General features: G+C 34.7%; 1 protein-coding gene across 2 annotated transcripts in view; it reads left to right on the forward strand.

Moving 5' to 3' along the window:
* The window catches only part of LOC121030603 (bifunctional heparan sulfate N-deacetylase/N-sulfotransferase 4), a 255,506-nt gene that overhangs the window by 87,792 nt on the left and 140,431 nt on the right, over window positions 1-27,283 (forward strand). For both annotated transcript variants that reach the window (XM_040475168.1, XM_040475179.1), the window contains exons 2-3: window positions 15,265-15,352; window positions 25,033-25,187. In XM_040475168.1, the coding sequence (XP_040331102.1) occupies window positions 15,265-15,352; window positions 25,033-25,187 (243 nt within the window). The remainder of the gene's footprint in view (window positions 1-15,264; window positions 15,353-25,032; window positions 25,188-27,283) is intronic.

A 27,283-nucleotide genomic window follows, 5' to 3' on the forward strand; every position in this document is an offset into this window, starting at 1 on the left:
ATCATTTAGGTTCACCTCTCTCCTGTGGTTAGAGATATGCAATTGCCTGCAAATGCAAGTAACAACTGACATCCCCAGGAATTTCAGTTTAGCAGCTAGTTTCCTCTGAATATACATTTTCTTTTATTTCATGCTAGGTGCACTTATTCCCTAAGATACTGAGTTGTCTTTGCTTCACTTTCTGTAATAAAATACTTGAGATCAGTTTTTCTTGGCTCAATTAATATGACATGTGTTCTCTGAACTCCATAACTCATTGGTCATGCAAAAGACGAATCTTGCTCCTGCAGCCGTATTGATCCACGTGGCCCTTTTGGTTAGGAGTAAAGCCTCTTTAATTACTTTGGCTGACTTTCATTTTTTACAAAGTCTTAGGCACATTAGCTATCATACTGTAGTGTTCTCATTTGTCTTAAATTTAGATGCACCTTGGTCTCCTGAGATTGATTGACTGTCTGTATTTTTGGGAAGCCACCGCCTACCCCAGCCTACACTAACTCTGTTTAGCTTAGAAATCTGAAAGAGCTATCTCTCATCTTATCCCAGGGCTTGATAACCTCTTCCTTTTCCTTCACCAGAGGTGTTTTGACCTTTAATTAAAAGGAAAATTTGTTGTCTTCCTTTCAGAAGACAGCAAATAATGAACTCATTAAAATGAGGTTAGTGTTCAGGCCTTAGAGCAATAAGAGTTGAAGTCTCATTAGCAGCTAACAATGCAGAACACAGCACATAAATAAACCTAATATGGCACAGCCAAATGCCTCTGTGCATTAAATTTGAGCAGAATCAAATGTTTACCGTCAATGATGTCTAGGGCATGAAGTTTTAATGCACTTAATAAAGGAAAGCAAATTGCTTCCTATTAGCCATGAAATGTTATCACAGAAAATGCCCCCAAAAATGCATTATGTAAATGTGGGATATGTTAGTAATTAACAAGGATATGTAGAAAAATATCTGCCTTGCTTAATAGATGCAGCAATTAAGAAGAATAAAGATGACTCAAAATCTCTAAAGGTAATTCTAGAGATTAATGTAAAATAATGCAGAATGTGAGAATAAGATTTTTTTAAGAGACTTTATTTCATATGTGACCCAAGGTGAGAGATATTTGCAATGTCAAACGAAAGAGTCAGTTAATAAAATGAAACTTCCCTGTAGCTGATTAAATATCTTCTGGGAAAGACATTCCTTAAGAACTTATTTTAAAGAGCTACCGTATTTCATCTACAGAAGCAGGAAGACTTTGTTTCAACAAATTGTAATGCTTTGTAAGTTGTTTTATAATGCTAAATGATCCATAGTTAGTAAAATAATAATTAGGAGTTTTATTTCAACAGTTCAGTGAATGAGCTGAAAGTATAAATTCTTTATAACATCTAATACCCATACATCAATATTTACATAAAAGTAGAAAGATTGGTAATGATATGCTCTTTATTCTTCACATTTCAGATTTTTAAAATAGGGCTATATATTTGTGTCAATATTACATTTCCTCTGCATTTAACACATATGTAAACTACTTCTTAAATTAAAAATTGTGAGAGGGGTATTTTCACCTGATAATTTGTCCCATCATTTTTTGTCTCTAAAACATTTGAAAAAGCTTCCTTTCATTACACACTTCTTGAGCTCTTATGAAAACACAGCAACAAAAGACACTCTTTGGGCCAAAATTTTTAGTTGATCAGGGACACTCACGTTACATAGATGAAGCCGACTCACTCTGGGGGCTGAAAGATACTGGATAAATGATACTCTGCGGATTTTGAGGAGAAATTTCACTCCTGGAGAGTAAACGTAGCTGCTAATTTCCAGTGTTCATCTACTAGCCCAAATCTGAACAGATCCAAGAATCATACCCCACATCCAATTCTTTCACAACTTGCATTCAATTCATCATTTGACATTTACAGTCCCAGAACCTTTATCGTCACACTATATCCCAAATCTGACCACTTTCCTCCTATTTCACCACCCACTAGAAGATACTCCTTTCTCATTTGGGGTACTTGTTTCTCTTCTAAACTCTTCCTCTTCCATCCTTGTCTTCCCTTTACCTGGTCAACTCTTCATGCACTGGCCAACAATTCAAAGTGTGATGAACATTATATCTCTGCTCAGACCTCCCTGGTGGCTTCCCAGTACACTCATCTTATTGTACCATGATATTAATTTATTTGTTTATTGCCCATCTCATTGATGGGAAGATATGCTCCTAAACAAAGTCCTTTGTTTTGTTCAAAGCTAAATCTCTAGTACCTAGAAACAGCTGAAATACATTAGCTATTCAAACATTTCTTGAATAAATAAATAAAGTAATATATTAATTTATTTGAGGATCTTTCTTAAAATTACAGTAAAATTCCCTTATAAAAAATATGTGAAATGTGGAAAAGGGCAGTCACTCTAAAGGATACCATTTACATAGAAAATATTTTGACTATCGCCTTCTTTCATTGGGAAATGAGAACTGTGCTGGAAAATGTTACCATTAATACGTTTTTATTTTGTTGTTCTCTTTCATGAGTGCCTCACTAGTTTGCCTTCAACTACAGGAAAGCAGAGTTGGTAGACTATCAGATGATGTCAAGCTTGTTTTGTTATGAATGTGAATTATAATTAGGCTTTAAATAGGATTGAACTTGAGGAGGTGACAACAAAATCTCACAGGAGCTTTTTATTTTTGAAACCCGTAGTCTTTGTCAGAGGGAGAGATTTGCTAGAAAATGATTTGTCTACCAAATACAGGAAAATCCCACCTTAAAATATTATATATACCATAAATTGTGGTATATTTTGGTTATGATTTCCATAACCAAATCATGGTTCTATGCAGATAATGACATATGTTTTCATATTTATAATAAAACCTAAAAATAAACATATCTTTACCTTCCTAGCAGTATAATGAGAAGATTCTATTACATGTGAGCTTAAACAATAAATACTTTAATGCTACAACTGTATATACATTTTTGCTTGAGTTGATATTTAGACTTTGGAAATGATTTTTATGATATGCATTTAAATATATATGTATCTGAATGTGTTTTTGCAAAATGTTCAAATATGTATCATATGAAAAATTTCCAAAAATTTATAAAATTGATCATGAAAATTTTAAATAATGCAGATTTATTCAGATGTGGTAAAATAACATGAAAATAAAACACAGAAACATTTTCACATGCAGACTATAAATCTCTAACACATTTATATAATTTTATTTATATAAATATACTTATTTATATTTATATATATATAACTTTTAAATGTGCAAAATATATTAGCAAGGGCTTGGGCTTAGGAGACTGCTTGGAAGATAGAAGTGGCTCAATAAAGGCTTGCTGAAGTTTAGTTCTTTATGGAGACAAAGTTTTTGGTATTTACTTAGAGTGAATATGGTCACTACAGGTGGTTGCAACTACAGTTTTCTCATTTTACCTGTTAAATAAACTCATATTTGTTAAATACTGAATTTTTGTAGTTACAATGGCTAAATGAAAGATGAATTATCAGTATATTTTCAATGCTATTATCAGTAATAAACTTTTTACTTGTTTTCTAAGTCATCTAGGGGATATTCTTGAATTTTAATTTGACACTCCTATCCTTAAATCCAAATATATCAATATTCTAATCGAAAGATACTTAATGAGTCTAAGTAGAGGCATCTGGGTGGCTCAGTTGGTTAAGCGTCCAACTTTGGCTCAGGTCATGATGTCACGGTTTGTGAGTTCCAGCCTCACATCAGGCTCTGTGCTAACAGCTCAGAGCCAGGGCCTTGCCTCAGATTCTGGGTCTTCCTCTCTCCTCCTCATCCACTCACGCTCTGTCTGTCTCTCTCTCTCAAAAATAAATAACATTAAAAAATTTTTTTGAAGAGTCTAGGCAATTAAGTTATTATGTACCATATTAACAGACACTGATAATGATGATTTTGCTATTACATGTAGCCTGTTTATTCACCTATTACCCCAAATATGCATTTAAAAACCAGATATCCTTTTTATTCAGAAAGAAGACATATATTCATTGTGGGACATGAAACATGTATTTATCAGCATGTCACCTATCCTATATGTGTTCTCCAATACATCAATACCCAACAAGATCAATGACTCATCTTTGTTCAAATCACTTACAGATTCAATCAGTCAATTGAATCATTACTGCACACAACTGTTTTCACCATTATCAGCTTTTCTTATTTACTATTGCTTGCTCTGTCCTGATGGTAACTGCAGTTTGACAGAATTCAATCTATGAATATACCAAACAAAAGTAAAACAAAGCTTTCATTCTTTTAAATTTATTAACAGAAAGTCAGTAGTAAAGTTAAAATGGATGGTTTATAACTTCAAGCATAGTATAAATGAGATATCTGTCATGAAAGGAGAAGTTTGTCCATTGGAAAGGTCATACAGACTTTAACCTGATATTCATTTACATTTAGGGTAAAGAGAAATTATGAATGAAACTACATAGAAGAAGGAAAGAAACTATACCTTCTTTTACCTTTTTAGGTAAAAGCCTGCATACATCTCCAGATACTGTCAGTAATATATCCCCTACTCCTACGAGACAGGAATGATGGAAATTGACATTTTCTTTCTTTTTAATGTTGAATGGCTGTAGAGATAAAATTTGAAATTAAAATCCTGAATTTTATCTGCAGAATTCCCTTTCTCTGGTTTCAGGCCTTTTTTAGGAGAATTATTATAGGACCAACATGGCTGCCACGGCTATGGCAAGAATCTCCTAAGTCTGTCTCCAAGACCCTAAAAATCTGACACAGAGCTCAGGTGTATGCAAAGTGCACTGGTAAAAGTAAGGGGAATTCTATAAAACTGGGAATAGAAAGTATACTTTTGTGTGCTCAAGAAACATTGTGGAATTATTCCAACACAATATTTAATCAAATAATGATATAATAGAGCTAATAAGTGAATATCTTAACAATGAAGAGATTCCTAACCAGTATGTGAGCAGGGAGTATTTCTAGAGATAAAGTTAGAAAAGTCAATTACAACGCCAGCCAACAATTATTGAGTAGCTGTGTTGTACGAATATTGCTGTAAGCCCACCCTGGATGCATACTGAGTAGGAGAGAGGATAGGGAATGAGAAATGGAGATTATAGCCACCAGCAAAGGCAGAAGCAGGTGTGCTAATACTTGACCTTGATTAAAGAGATAGTTGCTTTGGAGGCTTTCATGTTTTAAGGCCTAAAAAATAAAATGATAATTATGCTGAGAGATTTTTTAAATCTTTAAGTAAAAAGTATTTTTGTTAATGAAACAACTTAATAATTGTTAATGAAACAATTTAATAATTTCTCAACAAGAATAAGATGCTCCAAGAAGTAATATCATGTTTATCAAAAGTGTAAATTCTATTTCTAAATACTTTGCACATTTCTGTAATATTAAGGAATTGCTATTGATCAGAACTTCTTTAGGGATATCCTGCAGTAATGGAAGAATCCTCCTTTCTTTAGGTGGCTTACAAAGAGCTAAGTTATTACATGACTGAATGCACACAGAATCACATTTTATATAAAATCACAACTATTATATTCTGCAACTTGCATTGTATACTGAATAGGAAACTATAGCATGACTCTAGGAGACACTTCTACTTCCTAGGAATTAGCTATCCACTTAATGCTTTTTCCTAAAACCGTATGTAGCACATTTAAGCAAGTGGGAGTATGTGTTGCTAGCTAATAGTTCAGAGGAAAAACTAAGGTAAGCCATATACAAAATTATTCCTACTAGAGAGTGTGGTATGTTAATGTGAATTAAGAACCTCTCAAGAGGCACCTGGGTGGCTCAGTCAGTTAAGTGTCTGACTCTTGATTTTGACTCAAGTCATGGTCTCATTGTTTATGAGGTCAGATTGGCCCCCTCATAGGGTTCTGTGCTGATAGTGCACAGCCTACTTGGGATTCCCTCTGTCCCTCTCTCTGCCTCTCCCCTGCTTGCTTGCACTCTTGTGCTCTCTCTCACAAAATAAACAAATAAACTTTAAAAAAAGAACCTCTCAAAAGGAGTATAATATAGAGTGTTTCTAAACATTTTGAACATGGAATTATTTTTTCATAGAATTGTTAAATTTCACAGACCTAGTGACCCCACAGATCATGGTTTGGAAAAAAATCCTCTGTAATCAACAACTCTGTTTCACTCGTTAATTCCTCTTCTACAGTAAAATCATCCATGATGACTTGGTATTGAAGGCAGCCCAAACTTCCACACTCCACAGACTCCAAAGCCAGCTCTGAGAGGAATGATTCTGTGTCTGTTTTAGAGCTTCCATGGCAGTACAAAGTATTTCTATCAAGTTGGCTCCCCAACATGGGAATCAGGATTATGAAAGTGATTCAGGTTACATTTTAAAGTTCCAACTAAAATACATAAATAAAGAAATGAAGTCCCAGCCTGACACAATGAGAATTTGCACCAATTCAGTGCAGATCCTTACTGAAAATTGTTGGAAATATTTCGCATCATAAACTACTTTCCACCCACCCTTACCCAATAAAGGTTTGATTTTGTCAGTTTGCTTGTGTTGTGTGTTCATGTGTATGCTTCTCTCAGCTATCTAATTCCTGATAATTCCTGAAGCCATCTTTTAGTCCCTGAGTTTACAATGACCAGTTTCATTCCACATCCCCAAAGAAGTCCTAACATAAGGTAGGTAGTATCTCACTATTACTCTATCATGTACTTGAATACTTTGGCTTCAGGAAAATAAGACAGTCATTTTTGTCATTATGTCATAAAAGGCTTTAAAGGGAATAGTTATGTTACCCAAACCATGAACTCTGAAGTTATAATATATTTTTATCTTTTTATAACAAAAAATCTTGTAGGGCATGATAGAGACTTGGAGCAAAATTTATAGGAAAAGTAAATTAAATAATATAATTGAAGGCCAAGTTCCGAGGAAATAACTTTTTTTTAGTATTTATTTTTGAGAGAGAGAGAGAGAGAGAGAGAGACAGGGACAGAGACAGAGACAGAGACAGAGAGAGAGCATGAGTAGGGGAGGAGCAGAGAGAGAAGGGGGCACAGAATCCATAGCAGGCTTCAAGCTCTTGAGTTGTCAGCAAAGAGCCCTATGCAGGGCTTGAACCCACGAACCGTGAAGTCATGACCTGAGCCAAAGGTGGATGCTTAACTGACTGAGCTGCCCAGGTGCCTCCATAGAAACTAACTTTTAAAGGAGAATACCAGTGGTGCAAATAATATTACCTGAAGGATCTTATGGTTCATATTTGATTCAAATTTATTTGATTCAAAATTCCAATCAATTAGGTAGAACATGAAAAACATGGAAACAGAACAGAGCACACTCATAGGTTGAGATGATCTATACAGACTGAAAATGAGAATGCAGTTGGAGAGAATTTGGGGCTGATAAGAACTGGGCAGTGTTTCACCTTGCTTATGGAAATTTTCTGATCCCAGGGCAAATGCAAGACTGCTAAGCAGAAAGCAGAAGCAGAAGTTCATCTCACATACTTTCAGAATTAACTGAAGTCAAAATGACTTCGAATTCTGTCAACACAAAGCTGCCCAGACCACTTTACAGTAACAAAGTTTGGGGGACAATAAAAATCCATCCATACCCACTGGGAAGGAATTCAAAGTCACATGGAGTGATTTGCTGATGTAATCAAATGCAATTTACAACACTATAAATGCACTTCAAATTTAATGATTTATATAACCTTCATTGTGTTCTTTGATAATCAAGCAGAAAATGCAAACTCTTCACATACGTGACACGAGTTAATATTATTTTGCAAGGTCAAACCAATTTTCAAATTTTCTCTTCTCTTTGCCAGTACCTTTAATCGGCATCAGTATTTCACTTTCCAGCATGCAAAAAGCACTCCTTATGCTATATAAGACTACTCCCCTTGCACATATATACATTCCTTGTGCAGTTAGTTCCTGAAGTTTACCCTCCAGTTTTGGATAACAAAGACTGAAAAGCAATGGTGCTGTATGACTTTAAGGTCTCTTTCCTGTTAGGGTTGATGTAGAGGTTTCAACAACATAGTCATCCTGTTGTGAGAAAGAATGTTTAGTATAGCAGTGCAAGTATTGATTTTTCCCTCAAAACCTTTCCCAATTCTCCCACATCGGAATGTCAGAAATCTGAAGCATTAATGAAATTACACTCCACTTCACTTCCCACACCAGTCCATCAACATTACACTACTTTCTTCTATTCCCAGTACCTCCAGGAGAAGCCACGCCTGCCTTTATTTATTTATTTATTTATTTATTTATTTATTTATTTTTCCTTCCTGGAACTACTACAAAAGTCTCCTAACTGATTTTCCTGTGTTTTGCTCCAGTTGTCCTACAATTCCTTCTCAGCAATGAGCCAGAAGATTCCATTAAAAATGTAAAATCATATCTTATGTGAGATGAAGTAAAGTGTGGTGTATTAAGATGCCGAGGTTTTTCCTGACACTGAGCCTTGTTCTCACTGTCCCATTTGCCTGCAGCACACAGTCCTCCAGAGCCCTGATTTGGGCATGGCTGGCCTCTCATTTTTCATGCCTCAACTAAATTGCCACTTTTTCAGAGAGGCTTCATAGATCATATTGCTTATCCTGTCGAAATTCAGGCACTCTGTGTTAGTTTCAATAAGAGCATATACTATAATTATTTTTGTACCACTAATTACAGTTTGCAATTAAATAATTATTTGGTTGATCTGCCGTGTGTATCATGTTTGCCTAAACAGAACCCAGTTTCTACGAGAACAACAAGCTTATCAGTTTTGTTTGTCAGACATTTTCTAACTCCTTAACATTATGTAGCTTTTTTAGCCTCTCTGTGCCTTATATGCCTCAAAAATAGGGTTAATTAAGGGATCACAGGGAGATTTAAATTTTTTTAATGTTTATGTATTTTGAGAGAGAGACAGAGACAGTGAGTGAACAGGAGCGGGGGGGGGGGCAGGCAGAGAGAGAGGGAGACAAAAATCTGAAGCAGGCTTCAGCCTCTGAGCTGTCAGCACAGAGCCTGAAGCGGGGCTGGAATCCAGGAATGTGAGATCATGACCTGAGCAGAAGTTGGCCACTCAACTGCCCCAGCCACCCAGGCAGTCCATGGGATCACAGGGTATTTAAAGAGATAATCCAAATAGAGTGCTTCTCACAGGGCCTAACACATAGTAAAAGCTCCATTATTATTAGCATTCTTTCCTGTGTCTTTAGTAACTAGAAGAGTGCCTAAAACATAGCAGGGATTGTTTCAATGGATGGATGAATTAATAATGGCACAAGGAGGAAGAGAGCCCAAAGGTTGAGCTTCGGATCCCTGGTTTCCTGGATACTTAGGCAAGAGATGAGAGATGGGAGGACGACACATAAGTGATGACTAGGAAGATGAGAGAGAAATTGTTCTGAAATTGTTCTGAGTGTTTTTCTACTCAGCAAGTTGTTCTTCCATTTGAGTCTGATTTCAGCAGAAGGATCCCCAAACCCCACACGTTTCTCCCCACAAATGGTCTCCACATTTCTTCAGTTTATAATTACAAACATTCATTCATTCTTCCTTAGTTAACTCTTCCATTCCATAATCACAGCCCAACTGTTCAATGTGAAATACCGTGGAAGATTTGGCGTATTGGTGTAATAAAATTCTGTCAGTGTATAAATTATATCAGACAATTTCCTCTTTGAGTAGCAGTAAGCGATTTTAAAAATGAGAGAGCAAAAGAGAGAGTAGGTTTCTGAAAGAATACAAATCGCTTCTAAGGGAAAGGAGATGAACAAGAAGAGAGGCAGAGACTATCAAAGGCAAACTTCAAAAGCTTCATACTTTCACCCTGGGTCAGCCCTATTCATCTTCATTTGTACATTGACAAATCGTCTGCAGAAAAGTGCATGGACTCCTGAGTCATTTCATCCTGGTTGGTCCCACAAACTTACTGTAGTGGGACCTGAAGTTATGAAGGTTTGACCAAGTGTTAAGGCAAACATGCTCAATTTGGGCCCTCTCCTAGTGTTATGTGCGTAGGCCACTTGAACTTTCCATGAAGCACTTTTTCCACCTGGACCATAAGTATAGAGGTAACCTCTTCTGATTCCCACATCAAGATCTTATAAGATAACTAAGATGACACTTTCATTTAATTATTGGATATATTAAAAAACTGTACAAGACAGTTAAAGGAACAAAAACTATCACCCTTTTGGGTTTGATTTGAAATTTTGGAAGTATAAGGCTATATCAATATATGTAGATAGTCATATCTTATGTGCAGTTACGGAGAGGGTTAGCCTGAATATCAGAGTAGGTTAAGACATAAACAGAATACCCCCCAAAAAATAAATATTTTTAAAAATTTAAAAAGGGGGGGGGGCGCCGGGGGGGCTCGATCAGTTAAGCATCCGACTTTGACTCAGGTCTTGATCTCACTGTTCGTGAATTTGAGCCCCATGTCGGGCTCTGTGCTTATGGCTCAGATCTGAAGCCTGCTTCGGATTCTGTGTGTGTCTCTCTCTGCCCCTCCCCCATTCGTTCTCTGTCTCTCTCTCTCTCTCTCTCAAAAATAAATAAATATTTAAAAAATTTTTTTTTAAAGTCATAAGCAACATACTTCGAAATTAGCATAAATATAAATAGTGCACTAACAATATTTCCCAAAGTTCCTTGATGGTTGTAATCTCCAGCTTGAAGCTATAAGAATCACTATTAAATTTACAGTTTCCTAGGTTCCATTTTATACTCCAATTCAGAATTTCCAGAACATGGGCCTGGGAAAGTTACTTTACAAGCATTCTGGCAACTCATTTCATATGGGTAACCTGGAAACAATTGCTTGACCCTTTTTAGAAGCAACTAGGGTCTCTGATGAAATACACAAGCCTGGACCTTATCACATAAAACTAAATCAATAACTTTTCAAGTGGGAATCCAGAATTGACAATATTAGCAGTCTCTTTTAGAAAATTTTATGCACAATAAAGTTTGAAAACCATTGTTTTCTTTAACATTTTGCAGTAGGGCCAAGTCAGACTTGCTTTATTAAATACTGAGAACTATTATGATAACATTATGCAAATGTAAGTAATATCTATTAAAATAATGAATTGTTGCCTTTTCTTAAGTTGTATATATTTATTCTCTTTAATATCTAGTCAAGTTCCTTAGTAAATTCTTCCCAGATAATGCAAAGGAATATCTTAAAGCTGTATATATATATAGATATATATTTTTTAATGTTTATTTTTGAGAGAGAGGGGGGGGGCAGAGAGAGAGGGGGATAGAGGATACAAAACAGGCTCTGTACTGACAGCTCCAACTCAGGAACTGTGAGATCATGACCTGAGCTGAAGTCAGATACTCAACCAACTGAGCCACCCAGGTGCCCCAAAGCTGTTTATATTTCTTATGAGATAAACTATTAAAGAAAGTAGCAAGTTTATTGTCTAAACACTAAATATATTTCATTTTACATTTATGTTCAAAAGTTAGTGAAATTTCCTCACAAAATATTCAGATAAAAAAAGCTTATCTGTAGCTACATGTTGTTTCCTAAACTTTACAATTTGATTTTTACTTTATAAACAAGTTTTTCCAAAGTAAATTTTTTTTAGTTTCATTATATTTCATTTATTCACAATTTTATATTTGTCTTTTCTTATCTAACATTTCTTCTGACACTTTACACTTCCTCTATTTCTATTCTTTACTTTTTCTATGTTTCTTCTTTAATTTTTGTGGTTTAACATTTTTTTCTTTTAAGCTTATTTATGATTTTTATTTTTAAAATTGGACTATTTTATTACTCATTATTATTTGTATCTCTCTTCCTTTACCATCGAAAGACCATGGAAATTTTCTTTCCCTGAATTTTGGAAGTTAAAGAACTTTTTTATACTGAAATAGTCAGTGATGGAATCTTTCAGTGTCTGCCTTTTCAATCTATTTGTTTTGTTTTACTTATAGAAATTGTAATTTTTACCCCACATTAATCAAAATTACATGTTGGGAGAGTATGACTAGACAATTCTATTTCTTTCAACAATAGAAGGGTCTGCCAAATTCTTCATAGAGTTATTAGTACCACAGGAAGAAAATCCATCTGTCCTCACTTCTGTGAGCTTGTCTTACTAGGTAATCTATAATATAAGATTATAAAGTATCCATGATATAAATGTCCTGGTGAAATGTAGCATCCTATCCATATTGTTCTGATATCATTTAATGGTATGGTCCATGAACCATGTTTATCATTTTACCATCAGAAATATGTTACTAATAAAAATAAAGGAAACTAATTCAATTGAATGCCTTCCACATTTACAAAAATATATCTAGCAATAGGGAATATGTAGAAACAAGTAAGGTTTGATTGACTTGAAGATGCTTATAGACTAGAAGAAGTGGGCTATAAAGTGATGTAGTAAAGAAGAAAATAATGTAAGTCTTAAGAAAAATAATTTAAGAACTTTGGGAGATAAAAAAAGTAAAAGCTTTGAGGCATCAGGGCAGGCTTCATACAGAAATGGCATTTGGGCAGAACTTTAAAGAATGCATGGGTTTGGGGAATGGGATCTGGAGCAGCTGGAGACTAAGCAAAAGGAACAGAGTAAGGAAAGGCACGGAGAAATATAGGAATGGGAATAGATCCAGAGGACAAGGTGATTTGGGGGAAACAACAATGCATGTAGCTTAATTGGAAAAGTGGAGGCGCCAACAATACCTAATAGGTGGGGAGAGAATGACACATTGAGTGCTCATTGACAGCATTTATTGAGTTTCTACTGTGTGCCAGGCATTTAGCTGTATACTTTCTACAACATAATCCCCAATAATAGTGTGAAACAGGTATTAAACATTATCCCATTTACAGATAAGGGAAAGAAAGCATTAGAGAACTGAAATGACCAGCAAGGCTGAGCCATTAATTGAATGGCCTCCTTGACCCCAAGGGTGAAGTGCATTTACTGCCTCTGGGATGTTAGCTTGATTGCAGAATGTAAGGCAGATTAGAGGATGATAAAACTGAAGGGTGGGAAGGTTAGCAGACTATAGTGTTTTAAAAGCCCAAGAAAAAGACAATGGAGGTGTTCCTAAAGTGGTGGCAAGTTGATTGAAGGAAAAATACATTGTTTGATGTTTATTGATTTGATTTTGATTTATTTGATTTATTTTCCCCTAATAAAGCATTGAAAATGTGGGCCCACTCCATCAGTATAAATTAAAATCCCTTACTGGTCTATCATAACATGCTCTGGATTTCTTTGTAGAACTTATCATGAGTTGTAATTATACATTTTTCTGACTGTCTATTTAAATTCTCTCTCCCTCTCTAAGCATTAAAGTCCTAGGTTAAAGGGACTATGCTTGTTACACCCAATATATACACTAAATATATGTATCCACCTACAATAAATATGTAGTGATTTTAAGATACTGGAGAACTAAATGCAAAATAATGACTTCGAGAACCCAGAGGTAAGAATTGGAAGGGGATTGGAGTGGTAAGGAATACAGGGGAAAGGAGAGTGTTTTAAAAAAACTAACTGAAGTTATGGAAGCCCAGGGATTGTGCATTGAATAAAGTAAGAAACCCAGAAAAAGAAACTTTCTAAGATAAAGAGATGCATGATATTTTCAATTTAACACTGTATTCCACAGGATTTACCAATAGGCTTGACTATTTCAAAAGACTTTATTTTTAACTCCAACCTCTTTTTAGTATTTAGGTTTTTTTTCTTTAACTTTTAAAAAATATATTACATATAACTGAGTCAAACTAAATAAGCCTATTTTTTTCCTTTTTCTACTTAATTCATAATATTTAAATAAGATTGGCCAGGATTACACGCAATGTAACTGTAACCTAGGATAACCACTGATTATGTAGTTATCAACCTTTTAGTTATTCTTTTTTTTTTTTTTTTTAATTTTTTTTTCAACGTTTATTTATTTTTGGGACAGAGAGAGACAGAGCATGAACGGGCGAGGGGCAGAGAGAGAGGGAGACACAGAATCGGAAACAGGCTCCAGGCTCTGAGCCATCAGCCCAGAGCCCGACGCGGGGCTCGAACTCACGGACCGTGAGATCGTGACCTGGTTGAAGTCGGACGCTTAACCGACTGCGCCACCCAGGTGCCCCTAGTTATTCTTTTATCTAATTAAGCTAATTTGCAGGAGAGTCCTCTTAATTCTGGAGGAGCAAATAGTTCCACAAAATTTTTAAGCAGATACTTATCCACTGTGACTAATACTCAAGAGAATTGTCTAAATTTCTGTTCACCTTAACATATTGATAGCAGTAACCAAAATTGGTCTTACTAATATGTCTAGTTTGAAATGAATTTTTCATTTTCATCAGAACAAAGTAAGTCCCCTTTAAAAATCCATTTAAAAACAGGAAAAGCATTCTGAATCAATAAGCCAACTAAAAAGCCCAAGGATATGAGAGTTCTGAATTATACTACATATGTTGGCATAGGAAAAATAGCAGTTTAAGGATTGGCAGAAAATTTACAGGACTAAGTCTGACTCTAAGATTACTATCAGTGTGTTCCTATCCTGTCTACAAATAAGAAATTAACATAGAATAATTCCAGATACAGAAGATAGGCACATTTTTCCACAGTTGGAAAAGTTTTCTTTATGGAATTGGCTATTTATTTTCTATGTGTCCTTGCCTGGTTCATATTTCAAGATTTGCAATCAATATAAATTATACATTTCTCTTTAGTTTATATGGTTGAGAACCCAAGCTTTTAACGTAATGATTATCCCTTATAAAATGATAGGGGAGGTAGCACAGTTAAATAAATACTGAATTGCAACTCAAACAAATATTACCTTTCCATTCTTTACTAACAAATTAAAGACTTGTCTATATCCAAAAATTCTGAAAATTTTCTCCCAAGGAAAAAAAGTGTAATAATCTGAAATCAAGAAATTACTCACACGGAAATGAAAAATGATTTCAGTGCTGTGTGTTTAGAGAATTGCCTCTCAGCAACTTATAATGTGCTTAGGGCTTAACTGCTTCATAATTTGGTGAACTTCAATAAAAATAATAATAGTGATTATAATACCTGAGATATGAATAGCATATAACAGTAGCCATCAAAAACCCAAAAAGCAACAAAGCCCATACTATTTTGTTTCACTCATGCATACACATTTGAAAAAGAGGCATCCCAAAACTTCATATTTATTTTTCTAAAATCATGTTAATTTCTTATTTATTTCAGGCATTACTAGAGACTCAAAATTTACTGCGCACTCAGGTTGCAAATTTTACCTTCAACCTTGGATTTTCAGGGAAGTTTTACCACACAGGTAAGAAGGAGCTTTGTGTTCTCAGGAAGCTACATATAAATAGGAGAGAGGATTTTAAATGTTTCATAAGTAGGAGAAATAGAATATCTGGACTGATTATGGGAAAAACTTGGATGCATTACATGAGTAGCCAAATCCAAAATCAATGAGCTTGTTTACTTTGGCAAATACTGTTAGAATCAAGGGCAAAAGAGAAAGAGAACTGACTTTTTCAACTCAGTAAAAGAAACCAAGATCATTGTTTAAGTTGTGACTATGCATCTTGTCTCTCAGCATGGTCCAAGTAGAAAGCATAGTGATGACGATGATGATGATGATGATGATGATGATGATGATGATGATGATGATAATGGTGATGATGATCATGATGATGGCAATAACACTCTAATAATAATAATAATAATGGACAGTGTTTTTAAAAAGTCAGATAGTCAAGGTGACAGACATTTTTGTACATATTATTTTCCTTTGGGAAACACCTGGTGATAAGAGAGGAATTTTGTAGCCTCAAAGAAAATCAATAGAGTCTAAGAGTCACCTTGCTTAATTTACCTTCCCTTGCAGGATTTTTCCCTAAAAATATTATAATAATTTGGCCCAACATACATTAAAACCATCATAATAAGGCTTGTATTTCTTTCCATCTCTATCCAGCCACAGTTGCACTTCTGTTCAGTGTCAGCTTTTAACAAATTCTTAAAATGTGATTGGTGTTCATGCACTACTCTATGTTCTGATATTCCTCACCTCTCTACCCACCGTCATCTCCAGAATTTGACTTTTATTTTCTGAATATCAGCATTCTAATGTCTGGCACTAGTATGGACAAAGCTATGTTCATAGAGCATAGAAGTGACTATCTTGTAACAATGACAAAAATAGCACAAAATGGTGTGTTAGAGTCTGTATTAGGGCAAATACATACTATCTGCTCCTATTTCTGCATTTGTGACTTTGCACTGTCGTTACTTCATAGTATCTTAGTGAAAACATTTCATAGTATTCTCTATGCATGCATGTTATTGACATTAAAAATACCCTGTGCAAAGGTAGTCTTTAATGATCATAAATGCAGCTCATTTACCCAAAGAAGCTTTTTAATGTTTACCCAAAGAGGCTCAGCATGGTTTATTAGAATATTGAAGCAGCAATGTCTTATTGGCTTTTCTTTAATGCTTTTTCCCTCCCGCTTTGAAACATGTAAATCTGTTTAAAGTAATAGAAGGAAAATTAGTATTTAGACCAGTTGATAAATCAAATGATTGCATATTTTAAAAGGACATTTTGCAGAAAGAGATTTTGGTCATCATATCTGCACAGGCAAAGCAATTCCAGCTTACAATTTTGAAAATAGACATAGTTTTGTAAATCTTCTTCAAAAGCCCCCTCAAGAAATGAGTTCAGGCCTAAGAAGCTCTGACTCTGAAGTTATAAAGCAGATAAGTCTAAAGGCTATATCTATTCACACAGGGGGGAAATTATGGGATTATTTGAAGTTCACACACAAACAATGCTATTTTGTCTTAAATAGCTAGACAGTACAAGTAAAGCCATTCTTTTGGTTGAAATATATCTGGATAACTGCCTCAGGTCTTTTATTTACTTTTCATATTCAGACCTATTAAACCTGGCAGACATTCACAGAGTTAATGTTGATAGCAGGTTATAACACTTCCCATTTCTTCTTTATGATCCTGAACATGTACACAGTACACATCCACTAGGAAATGAACAAGACACTAGTTAATATCACAGGGATAGTTGTTGGAGGAAGGTACAAAAAATCATTTTAATTATATCTTTTCAAAAGACCTTATTGACTCCTTAAGTTGGTACTAACCTAACAAAAATAATGGAAGAAATTCTATTCTGTTATGTTGTGTTATGTAGTAGTACACTTTAGAGACCATACATTTAGGTTACACTTTATGAATGCATGTATATATACACACATGCATTCCTAAATCCCAGAAGTTTACTTTCCTTCACGTGAATATGAAACTTTCATTGATTTGCATCCACTGAATCATTGAAGAGCACCCATATTGTATTTCAAAAGTGCATCTTACTACGTTAAGTAGTTATTAATTTACCCAAAGATACCAAGGTTTCCTCTAGCATGGAATAACATGGTGATGCCCACTACAGGGAGGGCATACCTTCATCTTACCTAGTCACGTTCTTATATGGAGGCTTAACTGTATGGGGAAAAGTTTGCAAATCAGGGAAGTGCTTTCCTTATACTTGCACTCTGCTGTGATGTGTAACTATTAGAAGATGGCCTTGTCACAATGATTGTCTCTGTTCTCTCCCAGGATGTTTTGATTTCCCAATGCATGAGGATGCTGATTGATGAGCCTCATTGTTTTGAAGACATTTAATCACATATGCCCAGTGTAATAATGATAGATTCTTCATTTCGTAGACTGCTTCACTTATTTGTATTTTCCATGTATTCTTTCCTGTTCAGTTTCTCTGTCCTTCACGTGCTAAAAACAATCTCACCCAAAAAGGACATATCGCTAAGCATTCCCTAACAGTCAGCCACTCACAGGTGCCAAATAGAAACAGGAAGGACATACTGTTGATTAAAAGGGGGAAAAAAGTGTGGAGTTTGAAATAAAGAGTTTTAGTCTGGAAATATGTAAATCTTGATTGGAATTGCACAATGAAAGCTTGATTAAAGAATAAAGACATTACAACATTAAGATGCCTTCTAGGGATAAAGGACTATAAGTATGATTTTTCAAAGGGCATAATTTCTAGTGACAATTGTCACTCTTTATAATTAATAATAAATTAATATGATTCAATCAATTACTCCATGGATATTTGTGAATTGTGTTAATATTTTTAATGAGAATTCATTTTACAAAAATATAGATCCTTTATATAAAACTATTACCTTTCAAACATGAAAGTAAAAAAAAAAGGTATTACAATCATTCACTTTTGTTTGCTTTTAGTTTTTGATTTTTTGTATAAAGTATTGGTTCAAAGAGTAGGTATTAGCAACAGATTGCTTTTGTTCAAATCCAGACTTTGACATTTACTAGCTTTGTGAACATAAACAGGTTATTTAAACTTTCTTTGCCTCAGTTTCTGCATTTCCAAATGAGAATAATAATATCTCCCTCATCTAGAACATGTTCTAAGTGCTATTTTTTATTACTATCACTTTAAAAAGTATTTTTATATAAGATTAAATTTTATCAAAGAATTAAACTGAATAATTCACATAGCTCTATTTTCTAATTATGAAATCATAGGTAACATGCATCCATGCACTCATTTATGCATTCATTTTATTTACTTATTTATTTGTATTTTTGTTTACCTTTAAAGAGAGTTTTAAAGTACTACAGTGTGGCAAACACAATCATTAACTGAAATAACACTGTTCTTATTCACATGTAGAAGTAGCATTCTTAGAAACAACTTTTATGTATGTGCCTTACATTCAGTGAAGCAATGCATTGTAAACATATATATACAATGAAATAGTAAACTCTCCTTATTTATAGGTACAAGTAGCATTCTTAGAGATATATTTTCTACATGTGTCTTTTTGAAGGTTTTATAGGCAATGCAATGTACTGAAAACATTTTCTGAAATTAATTTTCTTAATTTTTAATTGAAGTATCACTGACATACGATATATTAGATTCAGGTGTACAACATAGTGATTTGAAAATTACATACATTACAATTTGTTCACCATGATAAGTGTGGTTTCCACAGTCACCAAAGTTATTACAGTGTTATTGACTATATTCCCCATGCTATACTTTTTATCCCCGTAATTTATCTATTTTATAACAGAGAGATTATACCTCTTAATCCCCTTCACCCTATTTCACCCACCTGCCACTCCTGTCCCTTCTGGCAACGGCTATTTTGTTCTCTTTATATATGAATTTTTTTCTCCTTTTTGTCATTGTTGTTGATGTTGTTTGTTTTGTTTTTTAGATTTTACCTATAAGTGAAATTATATGATATTTATCTTTCTCTGACTTATTTCATTTAGCATGCTATCCATCCATGTTGTCCCAAATGGCTAAGATTTCATTATTTCTTTACAACTGAGTAACATTCCATTGTGTATATATACCACATCTTCTTTATCCATTCATCTATGGATAGACACTTCGATTTCTTCTGTATCTTGGCTATTATAAATACTACTGCAGTAAACAAAGGTGTTCATATATCTTTTTCAATTAGTGGGTTTCTTTTTCCTTGTGTAAGTACCCAGAAGTGGAATTACTGGATTTGTAGCTCTAGTTTTAGTTTTTTGAGGAACCTCTGTACTGTGTTGTATAGTGGCTGCACCAGATTCCTGCCAACAGTGGACAAGGATTCTCTTTTCTCCACATCCTTGCCATCACTTCCTATTTCTTATATTTTGATACTGGCCATTCTGACTGGTGTGAAGTGATATCTCATCATGGTTTTAGTTTGCATTTCCCTGATGATTAGAGATGTATCCTTTCACATGTCTTTTGGCCATCTGAGGTCTTTGGGAAAATGTTTATTCAGTACCTCTGCCCATTTTAATTGGATTATTTGTGGAATTTTTGGTATTTTCAGGAGTTCTTTATCAGATATATCATTTGCAAATATCTTCTCCCATTCAGTAGGTTGCCTTTTTGTTTTATTGTTGGTTTCCTTTGATCTGCAAAATCTCTGTAGTGTGATGTAGTCCCAAAAATAAATTTATTTTTGCTTTAGTTTTTCTTTCTTTTTTTTTTTTTAATTTTTTTTTTCAACGTTTATTTATTTTTGGGACAGAGAGAGACAGAGCATGAACGGGGGAGGGGCAGAGAGAGAGGGAGACACAGAATCGGAAACAGGCTCCAGGCTCCGAGCCATCAGCCCAGAGCCCACCGCGGGGCTCGAACTCACGGACCGCGAGATCGTGACCTGGCTGAAGTCGGACGCCTATCCGACTGCGCCACCCAGGCGCCCCGCTTTAGTTTTTCTTGACTGGAGAGATATATACAGAAAATTATTGCTGTAGATGATGTCCAAGAGATTACTGCCTATGTTTTATTTTAGGAGTTTTATTGTTTCAGGTATTATATTTAGATCTTCAATCCCTCTTGAGTTTGTTTTGTGTATGCTGTAAGAAAGTGACCCAGTTTCATTCTTTTGTATATAGCTGTCCGGTTTTTCCAACACCATTTATTGAAGAGACTGTCTTTTCTTCACTGTATATTTTTGCTTCCTTTGTCATAGATTAATTGACCATGTAAGTATGGGTTTCTTTCTGGGCTCTCTATTCTGTTCTATTGCTCTGTGTATATTTTTGTGCTAGTACCATACTGTTTTGATTATAATAGGTTTGTAGTATAGTTTTAAATCTGGGATTGTGATATTCCCAGTTTTGTTCTTCTTTCTTGATTGCTTTGACTATTTGAGATCTTTGTGATTTCATACAAATTTTATTTGTTCTTGTTCTGTGAAAAATGCCATTGACATTTTGATACAGATTGCATTGAATCTGTAGATTGCTTTGGGTAGTATGGACATTTTAACAATATTAATTCTTCCAGTCCATCAGCATTATATCCATTTGTTTGCAATTTCTTCATCTTCTATTTCTTTCATCAATGTCTTACAGTCTTTAGAGTACTGATGTTACACCTCCTTGGTTAGGTTTATTCCTAGGTATTTTCTGATTTTTGGTGCAAGTGTGATTGCATTGTTTTCTTAATTTCTCTATCTGTTCTTTTGTTAGTGTGTAGTGTATTCATGTATGAAACTACAACAGATTTCTGTATACTGATTTTTTATTCCGCAGCTTTGTTGAATTGATTACTTCTAGAGCTAATAGGTAACTATAGATAGGTAATTTTTTTAATGTTTATTTTTGAGAGAGAGAGAATGAGTGGGGGAGGGAAAGAGAGAGAGGGAGACAGAAGATCTGAAGCAGGCTCTGCACAGAACCTGATGCCAGTCTCGAACTCACAAACCCTGAGAACATGACCTAAGCCAAAGTGGGATGCTTAACTGACTAAGTTCCCCAGGTGCCCCTATTAGGTAACTTTTAATTGATTTTTATCACCACACGGTTATTTTTACTTAGTGTAATAGTTAAAATTAGTTTATCTATACCCACCTATATGAAACCATGCCAGAGTCAATATACAAAGAAAATTACAACATCTTCTTACCATTTAGGAATTACAATATTTCATACATAATGAACAAATATAAGGCAGACATTTGTACAAAAGCAATAATGCAGACACTGGAATTTTATAAATTGCATTTTAATGTTGCCTTCTGGGAATTAACCTATAACCCAGATCTTGCTAAAATTATTATTATATGGGCAGACTTAAAGGACTTTTAGAGGCATGCTGTTATCTCATTACAAGATCTTCCACAAGTGATAACAAAAAGTGAATTCTTCAATATTTTACTTCTGAATTTAAAACTTCCTATTCTTTGAGAATTGGAAGGAGTAAAAGGGAATAACTGTTAAATGAGAACAAAAAATACTATATTTTTATTTAATAATGATGTTGATTTGAATCTAGATTAGATTAGAAGTGAAAGGCTTAATATTAACACAAATTCTTGTGTTACAAAGAATTGTAACTTGTGTTAAATCTAGTCATGTATAAACTACAAATTATATCCTCACATATAATTTAGGCATAAATTAGGTATAAATAAATACTTGTTTATGGTGATTCAAAAATTTAATATTTTCATTTAGTTGGATTTTAAAACGTGAAATTCTGCTGTGGGGCCTCAGCATGATTTGGTATCATATTTTTCATTAAGTTATTTCTAGTGTTGTAAGCTTGCCTCACAAGGCTTTGAATTATAAAACTGTATAAAGTAGGAGAAAGGCTAATGGGAAATTAATCTATGAAGTGAAAAACTAAGGTTTTAGACTCTCAACTTTGTGAAGCATGTTTATAAATTGATACAATCGCTAGTATAAAAATTAGTAAGATTTTATGATCAGTCATGTATTTGTTTACATCAATAGTCTGCAAATTTTCCTTAAATGGAGGGATTGACCTCCTTCCTGGTCAAGTATGTATTTTGTGCTTCCTGCTACTTTCAGTAACAATCAGTGAAGTTTAAAGTGAATGGAAATAATTCTCAAACATTCTATATTCAAAGCACAACAGAAGAGTGGGAGAACTATTGATTCATTCATCGCATGTGACATAAAGTAACTTTCTAATCTGTGCCTCAGTGGGTGAATTATGGCTATAATAAACACTTGGTCTAAACACTTCCTGCTTAAAATCCATATAAGGAATTGATAAACTTCTCTTCATCTGGATTTCAGTGTTTGATATTATCTATATTAACAAGAGTCCATGAATGGCAAGTCGTTCATACTAACAATTTTAGCTAAAGTTAACAAAAATCAAGGATACTGTCTGCTCACCTTGTTCATAAGACTTTTATCACATTCAAAACTTCCATTTTTTACCCTTTGTTTAGTAGCAACTGCTCTAGTACTGCGGTGCCCAAACTCTAATCCTGGTGGTCCTTACAACTTTTAAGAAATATGCATTATGAACTGTATCCCAGAAATAATGCATATACATAAATACACACGAAAATTGGCATCTACTGGGGCACCTGGGTGGCTCAGTCAGTTGAGCGTCTGATTTGGGCTCAGGTCATGATCTCACGGTCCGTGGGTTCGCCCCCGCGTCGGGCTCTGTGCTGACAGCTCGGAGCCTGGAGCTTGTTTCGGATTCTGTGTCTCCCTCTCTCTCTGACCCTCCCCTGCTCATGCTCTGTCTCTCTCTGTCTCAAAAATAAATAAAAACGTTTAATAAAAAAAAAGAAATGCCTTTGTTTTTTAATATTTATTTGCTTAATATTAAATTTAGCTGCTGTCTGTAAAGCATACTATGTTGTAGAAAAATAAACCAAATAAATACACCTCACACAATAAGCCATATCTGTTATTTTAATTCACTTAGTTAAATATCTAGACCAAACAAGAATCAATTCTTACATTATTGATTCAGAACATTTTAAAATTAGACTGCATACTGTAAAACTGTACAAAAACTATATGATTTCATACAGTGAAAATATTTGTGGGTAGCTGTGACAAAGTGAATTCCTGTAGAAGTAAGTTGTTATTTCTTTTTTTTTTCCACTTGTGGCATGACAAATGGTTTTTACTATGCCTTGAGCACTGTTAACAGATTTTCCTAACAGAGGATGAGAAGATTTTTTTTAAATTTTTTAATGTTTATTTATTTTTGAGAGGGAGACAGAGTATGAGCAGGGGAGGAGCAGAGAGAGAGAGGGAGACACAGAATCTGAAGCAGGTTCCAGGCTCTGAACTGTCAGCACAGAGCCTGACTCAGGGCTTGAACTCATGACCCACAAGATCATGACCTGAGCCAAAGTTGGACACTGACAGAGCCACCAACGTGCCCCAAGGATGAGAACTTTATATCAGTTTTAAGTTCTCAAATCAAGTTTCTATTGTGTTAATAACTTCATTGTTCATGTTTTATGAAATATTGATATCAAAATAGGAAATATGTATGTTCATAATATTTATGTTAAGATGTAAGGATACAAAAGTAATTATACAATGTTAGCTGAATTTTTTTTAAAGTAAATAGAAAAAGATTTAAAACAAAAGCACCAAATGTTTCTACCAGTTTTAGGTGATGATCTTTGTTTTTATTTTGTTTTGGGGCATCATATATCACTAGTCTGTGCTTTTCACTTATTCAATAAGCTTATGTTGCTTTTGTAATCAGAAAAAAATTAACAAACTTCATCAGTTAAATTTTAAGCTCAATTTTAGATGCATATACAAGAATATTTTTAAGAATAAAAAAAAAAGATCTCTGATTAGGTTTCCCCTGTGTATACAAAAAGGAAGAGAATTATCAGCTGATAATTTTTTTATGGCTTATTTATTTATTTTGAGAGAGACAGAGAGTGAGAGCAGGGGAGGGGCAGCAAAAGAAGGAGAATCTCTAATAGGCTCTGTGTTCTCAGTGCAGAGCCCATGTGGGGCTCAGAACTGTGAGTTCATGACCTGAACTGAAATCTAGTCCCATGCTTCACCATCTGAGCCACCCAGCCTCCTCAGCTGATCATTTTAAAACAAAAATAAGTTGTCTCAGGGTGCCTGGGTGGCTCAGTCCTGTTGAGGGCCTGACTCTTGGTTTCAGCTCAGGTCACAAGCCTTGGATCATGGGATCGAGACCCACACTGGGCTCTGTGCTAAGCTTGGAGCCTTCTTGAGATTCTCTTTCCCTCTCTCCCTCTCTCTCTCTCTCTCTGTCCCTCTACCCCCTCCCCCCACTTGTGCTCTTTCTCTCAAATAATAAGTAAATAAATAAATAGTCTCAAATGAAGTCTACTTATTATTATCATCATATACTAGCAATTCTAAACAGTGTCAGTGATAAAATACCCCTAAATTCTAAATTAAACACCTATCTGAACTTGGGGCTACCACACTTACCCCAACTCATCCCAACCCCCAGCCACATTGCCCCTGATATAATTTAGACTATGGTCATTTCTTTTTATTATTATTGAGAACAATGCAAAATTGGATTTACATATCAGTAATAATAAGAAGAATAAAAACCTGACAAACATAATCTTCAAGCTAGTATGAAATTTGCGTTTAAACCCTTTTTAACTTTATGTTTTACAGGGACTGAAGAGGAAGATGAAGGCGATGACCTTTTGCTTCGGTCTGTAGATGAGTTCTGGTGGTTTCCTCACATGTGGAGCCATATGCAGCCTCATCTCTTCCATAATGAGTCATCTTTAGTTGAACAGATGATTCTCAACAAGGAATTTGCCCTGGTGAGCACATTTTATTGGAATATTTTTCAAACTGAGTTATGATCTATCAGTGGATTATAAAATCAATTTACTGGGTTGAATACAACAGAAATAGAACAAAAGATATCAAAGAGTGCATCACACGTATTAAGGGTATAAATTGATTTGTGTTATTTTGTTTCAGGAATGTGTGTGTGTGTGTGTGTGTGTGTATGTGTATATATATATATATATATATATATATATATATATATATGTATATATGTATATAGGACCATGATATGATATCAAATGTATTTCAAAAAGTATGTTATGGTCAGAAAATTACTATCTTTTGTTTTATGGAAGAATTATTCTTGCATCTATGAGAAAGAAATATAGTACTTTCTCCATTGTATTCCTGGTGCATTATAATTACGTTCTCAAAGCATTAATTATAAGGGATGGATGGATGGATGGATGGATGGGTGACGTGAAACATTACAACAATGATTGAGAACCAGTGGTTCAAACTGCAGCATGTGTTGGGCCCAATCCTGAAGTTTCTGATTCAGTATGTTTTCAAAGACACCTGAGAATTTGCATTTCTAACAAATTATCTGATGGCCCATAAGCCAAACCTGGCCTGCTGCTTACTTTTTATTGTCCCTAAGCTAAGCTATTTTTGTTCTGTGGGTTTTTCGTTGATTGTCTTTTAGGTTTTTAAATGATTGACAATCAAAGGCACAATAATATTTTGTGACATAGAAATTGCATAAAATTCAGATTTCGAAGTCCATATAAAAATGTTACTGGCACACTGCATACTCCTACTTTTATGTATTGTCTGAGGCTGCTTTTTCTCTATAGCAGCAGAGTTGTGCAGTTGCAGAAGAGACAATATATGGCCCACAAAGCCTAAAATATTTGCCTTTACTGAAAAAGTTGTCCCACCCTGTTCTAAATATTAGGTAAACTATGCATCCCTTTAACAATCTAATGAAAGAAATATTTTTCCCAGAAAAATACTCAGGTGCACGTTCTCACATCTTCACACAGAAGGAATAGACCATCACAAGGGGTATGTGAATCACCCAAGATTCTAGGCCCCAGATAAAACCTATCTTTAAATGAACAGTTTTCAATTAAAATAAAGAGTTCAGGGCCCCTGGGCAGCTCAGTCAGTTAAGTGTCCAACTCTTGACTTTGGCTCAGGACATGAACTCACAGTTCCTGAGTTCAAGCCCTGCATCAGGCTCTGCACTGACAGCACAGAGCCTGCTTGTGATTCTGTTTCTTCCCCTCTCTGCCCCTCCCGCTCTTGCTCTCTATCTCTCTCTCAATATAAATAAAAAATAAACTTAAAAAAATAAATAAAATAAATAGTTCATATGTACTATGTGATCGTTGATGTTTCATTTTTTAAAAGCCATATTAACAGGCATAGACCTAATCAGTCGGTTAAGTGTCCAACTTCAGCTCAGGTCATGATCTCATGGCTTATGGATTCAAGCCTCACATCTGGCTCTGTGCTGACAGCTCAGAGCCTAGAGCCTGCTTCAGATTCTGTGTCTCCCTCTCTCTCTGCTCTTCCCCCACTCATGCTCTGTCTCTCTCTTTCTCTCTCTATCAAAAATAAATAAACATTAAAAAAAATTTTTAAGAGGCATAGACCTAAGGCCAGATGTGTACTATGATATTTTTTGAAGTTATGCCTAGTTATGTTATTATGTTAACAGCTCACCATTCTTTTCATCACAAAATCCCCAGACCTATGTCAAATCTACACATAGTATTCTTACTAAGAGTGGGTAGCACAAAAAACAATTAAGATCATGGACTCAGGCACCAGAGTGCCTATGTTTTAACCTTGACCTTCCATCAGTGGCTGCTTGATCTTGAACAAAAATTATTCAAACTCTCTGTTTCCCATCTCTCAGTCTCCCCATCTGTAAAAACAAGGATAATAGTAACAACTACCTCATATGATTATTTTGATACATATTTGAGGATATGCATATATATATATATGTATATATATATATATATAATGCTTAGAGCAGTTCCTGCAACACAGTAACACTCAATAGGGGTTAATTAAACAATTATGATCTTCCAAAATCCAGACAAATATGCAG

This window comes from Herpailurus yagouaroundi, unplaced genomic scaffold (assembly GCF_014898765.1).
Source record: "Herpailurus yagouaroundi ecotype Mexico unplaced genomic scaffold, PumYag 28, whole genome shotgun sequence".
In the NCBI taxonomy this organism is placed as follows: Eukaryota; Metazoa; Chordata; class Mammalia; order Carnivora; family Felidae; genus Herpailurus; species Herpailurus yagouaroundi.